The 5,726-nt window shown below is 47.5% G+C and overlaps 1 protein-coding gene across 1 annotated transcript; it reads left to right on the top strand.

Annotated features, from left to right (window-relative positions):
* Positions 1-1,223: 1,223 nt before the first annotated feature.
* EDN1 (endothelin 1) lies at positions 1,224-5,464 on the top strand. The gene is made up of 5 exons (XM_051799285.1): positions 1,224-1,587; positions 1,747-1,888; positions 2,879-3,037; positions 3,310-3,417; positions 4,183-5,464. Exons 1-5 carry the CDS (start codon positions 1,524-1,526, stop codon positions 4,319-4,321), a joined length of 612 nt encoding a protein of 203 aa, XP_051655245.1. The 5' UTR covers positions 1,224-1,523; the 3' UTR covers positions 4,322-5,464.
* Positions 5,465-5,726: the final 262 nt, after the last annotated feature.

Raw genomic sequence — 5,726 nt, 5'->3', positions numbered from 1 at the left:
AGCCCCTACACTTCATCCTGTTAGAAGCAGGGAAGTTACACCGAGGAAAGGATTAGTCTCTACTTGCATTCCTTTCTTGTACTTCTTCTCATACCACCAGCTAACAGCCATTGTGGGAGAAAGGATACCAGCTAAATGGACCTTTATTCTGACTCAGCACGGCTGCAGACAGTCTGTCCGCTATGATACAGTGGCACAGTATAATTTCATACTTTAAAAAAATGGCCATTCACCTGACAGATCACAATGCAACTTGTGCTTAACAGCCTCAGTCTTTGTGATATTCAAGGTCATTCTATTATTACAGCACAGTGCACGGAAATTCCACAAATACCAAGAGAGCCTTATCTATTTATCATAGGTGAAATTGGCACGTTTTGCGGCACGACGGCTCCACAGCGGATCACAGGCATTTGAGTTCACTTAAGTTTATATTCAGGGGCTGGTTTACTCCGTTAGGAGCTCAGTGGATTCCATGCATGTATACATCTGTGATGGCACTGCCATTCCTCAAGTGTCCAGCTTCCACACTGGCAGCTACTGCACCTTGACACAAGGCAGCAAAAACAAACACGCCAGAAAAGAGACCTTGCGGTGAGATACAAAGGCAAAGGAGAGGCATCGGCCTTCCCTCCTTCCCTTTACACACCTGCTCACACCTAAAATACGCTCTGTGGCACGGCACCTTGCCTTACCACACCAGAAAAGGGGGATTATACCCCAGTGTCCCACCGCTGCTGCCAATCTCAAACCACTTGAGACCCCAGAGCCCACCCAGCAGGGCAGGGTCCCACGCAGTCAGACATCCTTCATCCCCGCCAAAGTGACCCCCCCTGTCGCACGACCCAGTTCTCCCCCAAGGCAGCAGAGTGAGCATCGGGCCAAGCCGAGAGTGCTGAGCCCTGAAGCCCTGAATCAGTGAAGCCCTAAAGCCCCGTGCCGCTGAATCACTGAAACCCTGAACTCCCGAATCCCTGGACCCTTGAAGCCCTAAATCCCCGAAGTACTGCAGCCCCGAACCCCCGCGCCCGGGATCCCAGATCCCAGATCCCAGATCCCAGATCCCAGATCCCAGATCCCAGAGCCGCCCTCAGGTGCGACGCGCGGGCGGGGCGCCCCCTGGCGGCCCCCGGCGCGCGCCTCCCGCCCCCCGGGCGCCCGCGGCTCCCCCCGCCCGCCGCCGCCGCCGCTCTTGAAGTTTGCAGGCGATTTCCTTTCCAGCCCCGGCCTTATCTCGGCCCGCACGTTGCCGCGCGGTGACTAATAGCAGAATAACATTGTCTCGGGATAAAATAGCGCCGGGGCTGTTTACCCGCTCCATGGGGGTTCGCTATAAAAGGGCGCCGGGGACCGCCGCGCCAGCCAGACGCGCCGGGGCGCACCGAGCCGCACCACGCAGGGCACCCGCCACGGCGCTCAGTCCTCACGCCGGGAGACACTTTCCGCGCTTTTTTCTAGACTTTTATTAATTTTCCCCCCTTTTTCCACACCCCGATTTTTCCGTCCGCCCTCCGCCGCCTGCTATGGATTATTCCCAGATGATCGTCTCGCTGCTCTTCGTGCTCTGCCCGGGGCTGCTGCCGGCAGGTAGGTGCCGGTCCGGTGCCGCTCGCGGCGGGAGTTGCGGGGCCGCAGCCGGGCTCTGTGCCCGGCTCCGGGGAGGGATGCCCGAGGGATGCTGCGGAAGGGGATGCGCGTTTGCCTAGCCTCGCCGTGGGTGCTGAGCTCTGCCGCTCTCTCCCGCAGCCCCCGGAGCCGAGGTGGACGCCGCGCCGCCCCCCGCCGCCGCCGCGCACCGCCGCGCCCGGCGCTGCTCCTGCTCCTCGCTTCTGGACGAGGAGTGCGTCTACTTCTGCCACCTCGACATCATCTGGATCAACACTCCCGAGTGAGTGGAGCGAAGGCGCTTCGGCAGTTCCCCAGCTCTGGGTTCCCCTTTGGTTAGGAAAGAGGGAAGGGAGGGGAGCGTGAAGGGAAAAATTAAGAACCAAAAATCCCCTGCAGAAAATGGGAAGGGGAGGAAGGAATATTTCTTTGCACACTTTCTCCTATTGCTTTCCCCCCTCACCGCTCCCACTTTTCTGCCGAGTTTAGCAACGAGACTATTCACCGGGAGAAAGCAGACACGATTTGACCGCTTAGATTGAGCAGATAGCTCCTAATAGCCCTAACACACCTGCTTTCCTAAAATCTGGGCAGGAGTATTTCCTTTGGGTGCTACTCAGCAAAGGCTGCAGGATACTTTTCAGTATGAATCAGAAGCAGACAAAATGCCAAAGGCATGATTTTGCCAGCCTGAATTTGACCGCCTTTCTTTCCGACCAGTTAGGAGGCTGGAAGGCATACTTTGACACTGGGGGGCTCCTAGCTCCCTTTTGCTGCTCTCTGCTGCAAATTAACTCATCCCACGTATTAACAGGATCACGCATAGTACCCATTCCTACTCTCTCCTCACCAAAAAGTAGTGAGACAGAGCCTAACCTAGGGCTGCAAACACTGGCTGTGGTGATTTGTTCTGCTGCTGGGTTTCTTACGAGTGCAGAGGATTTGTTCCTCACTTTTATTGCTTCTTTCAGTGTTGGCAGTTGCCAAAGTTCAAAGAGATGAGGTTTCATTGCTTTCTATTGCACAGGGAGGCACAGCAGCCTTGTGAAAACACAATTAAAAGGTCATTATCCTTGTCAGTAGGCATGCTAATGAATACATTGCAGGATCATCAGAAGCATTTACATTGAAATTGTGACTAACGAGGCATTCCCAATCCCGCAACCTTTACTCTGGCAATCAATCCCATTGATAAGACTGCCCAAAATACGCCAGAGTGCTTTGAAGGCACAGAATTATTTGAATGACTTTCATGTTGTCCCTTTGATCGTAGGAAGACTGTTCCATATGGTCTCGGAGGCCCTTCTCGATCCAGAAGATCACTGAAGGACATGGTGCCGGAGACACTCACTGAACCCAGCAGCAGATGCCGATGTGCAAACCAGAAGGACAAGAAATGTCTGAACTTCTGCCAGACAGGAAAAGATCTCTGGTGTGTCTCTTGTTGCTACTCTTTAAAGGGCACTGCATGTAAAAAGGATGGATTGTGGTACACTTACTCATTTTGGCACTTGCTGAGCAAATAATCTCCCCAAAGCTCTGCCTCCTACCTCATAGTGCTCACACTGCTATGATACATAATACGGTTTGGCCCAGAAAGATTGCTTATTACATGCCTTGAGAAGTGGTTGGTGAGATGTCTCACCTTGTGGACTGCAGACTTGGTTGGTTTTTTTAATAGCAGCACCTTTTCACTTTTAACAGGGCTCAGTCCACTGTGGAGAAAACCTCACGTCACCGCATCAAAGCCGGCAAGTGCATTGCACCCAAATGCATGAACCGACAGCTTGTTGACAGCAAGAAAATGAAGTGGTGAGTTTCTTCTCATCCCATTGTAGTTCCCCGAGGCAGCAATAGAGAGCACAGTTCACCTGCCTTCAGGTCATCAAGGGCTTAGCTGATGATTTCAGCTTGAGAGTTACAGAAGAATTAGTGGGGATACCTTGACAGCTTTTCTTCATGCACTGGGATTTTAGCTCGTGAGGAAAAAGGTGCTGAGCTCTGCCTAGCATCCTCCACTTTGCATTCACTGGTCAACCATATGCCCATGTAAAAGTATGGCATACAGAAGTTTGCCCATACTAAAGAAGGCTCTTTAGTTCTGCTTTCACAAGCAGAATGGGATTTATGGGAACAAGCAGCCTGATGATTTTGAGTGAAACTTAGGCCCTGGAAGTCTTAAATAATTTTTTGAAAATGGGGCTTGCTTGTTTAATAACATGAAAAATGTACTAATTCATTGGAAGTAGGATCAGATTTACCTAAAAGAAACAAAATAGCCAAAAGAGTAACACTGGAAACCTCTTGGCTGGATACATGCTATTTAAGGAAGTCTAGAGCATCTTTATTTGAGTGAATATTTTAACTTATATTAATGTTTGCATTGAAATTATGAATACAATATTTCAAGTGGCTTAGGTTAGCCTGATTCTGACAGAGGTATACCAATTAACAGTTTATGAGGATCCCACGGCAGAAATCTAGACTGAGGTTTATTTAATCAAAAACCGAATGTTTGCACACTGGAGAAGCATCTTCATTGTCACAACAATAAATGTATATTTCTTGGTTTTGCAGGCTGGAAGCCATTGGTAACAGTATCAAAGCTTCCTTCAGTATTGCAAAGCTGAAGGCTGAGCTCCAGAAAGGACAGAAGCTCAAACATAACAGGGCGAACAAGAGGCAAAGCATCTGGGAAAGCCTGAAAGCATCCTAGTGGGAAGATCACCTGAATCTTTCTCCAAAACGTTTGCTGACAAAGCATCACCAAAACTCTCTCTTGATTCCAACATTCCAAGATGGTGAAGGGCCTCTCTGTCCAAGTGTTTGCCCAGCGGAGCAAAATGATAAGGAGACCCTGTATTCGGAGGTATAAAAACAAAGGATTTTATAATTTTTGGAATTCAGATGGATGGGTTAAAGGGAAATCCACAGTCACATACATGAAAAGACATCTGTCTGAGGAAATATTTGAATATTGCTTCTGGAAACTTACCCATCGGTTGAGCAGCTTTCAGAGTCTACATCAAAAGCATCTTGCAAGGAAGACCTCACAGATGTGCTTAGCAAGGACAGAAAGCAAGATCTAAGTGTACAAACTTCAAAGCGAAGAACTCTACCTTTTCATTAAAATGCAAAAATGAAAGCCACAGTGCTACTTTAATCAGGACTTACTGCTTATATACATGTCTACCTCGCGTACTGTTTGTTGCACTCCTTCTAGAGTATTTTTACACCTTGTTATTGCCTTTACTAATCAGCTGCAACCCTTTGTCTTTTTCAGAAGTCTAGTTTACTTGTACAACCAGAGTTATCTAAATGTGGGTTAGACACTCTGGTTGTTTGCATAGTCAAAGTCCTTTGGTTTTGGATACCAAAGGACTCTTCAACATAAAATAAAAGTTAGAGGATACTACTAAGTTTACCATAACAAGGATATTTGGCTAACTGAAGTTCTAATAATAGAGGTTGTTGTGTCTCACATGCCACCAAAAATGCATTGAAGTGGGGATGTACCAGAGGCTATTGTGAGATTTATTCAGGGCCTTTTTTGCTGGAAATAAATTTAAACAAAGGGTTGTTTTGAATTAAGTCAAAAGGGTAATATTGGGTGAATGTTTATAGCAGTGAATTTGTTCACATTGTTGAATTTGCTGATAGGTTGAATTCTTATGTGCTTATTTTTTGTGTCTTGTATTTATATTCACACAAGTTCTTCATTATATTTACCATGTTGAATACACATTGAAGTAGGCCATATTGGTCTATGCATGTTTTATGTATTTCTGTATGAAATTGGGAAATGCTTTATGCCTATCAAGGTAAATATCTTTGGAAATAAATATTTTTAATTACTGTATTGGCTTGTTTTTCCTTAGGCTGTGGCTCCATGATCATGAAGATAGATTGCCCCACGTACAGTGCTGACCTAGGTGAAGTGTGTGCACATGACTGCCCTTCTGTCAGGTTAGCCAGACCATGGCACATAAAGTTTGTGCCAGAGGTGAGACAGGAGATAATACTTGTTCTCGCTTCGAGCTTGCTTATCCAAACTTTATGGCAAACTTTGAATTGGCCAAAGTAATTTATCTTGCTCACATGGCTGATGTCTTTTTCACTCA

This window comes from Manacus candei, unplaced genomic scaffold (genome assembly GCF_025592945.1).
Source record: "Manacus candei isolate 608988 ecotype Guabito, Panama unplaced genomic scaffold, ASM2559294v1 h1tg000049l, whole genome shotgun sequence".
In the NCBI taxonomy this organism is placed as follows: Eukaryota; Metazoa; Chordata; class Aves; order Passeriformes; family Pipridae; genus Manacus; species Manacus candei.
The sequence above is the reverse complement of the archived record's forward strand: the minus strand, read 5'-3'. Positions and strand labels throughout refer to the sequence as shown.

Excerpts from the sequence above, each read along its gene's own strand:
- EDN1 (XM_051799285.1), top strand. The coding sequence starts at position 1,524 with ATGGATTATTCCCAGATGATCGTCTCGCTGCTCTTCGTGCTCTGCCCG. Across the intron at positions 3,038-3,309 it reads CAGACAGGAAAAGATCTCTG|GGCTCAGTCCACTGTGGAGA; the intron begins GTGTGTCTCTTG and ends CACTTTTAACAG. Across the intron at positions 3,418-4,182 it reads GACAGCAAGAAAATGAAGTG|GCTGGAAGCCATTGGTAACA; the intron begins GTGAGTTTCTTC and ends TTGGTTTTGCAG.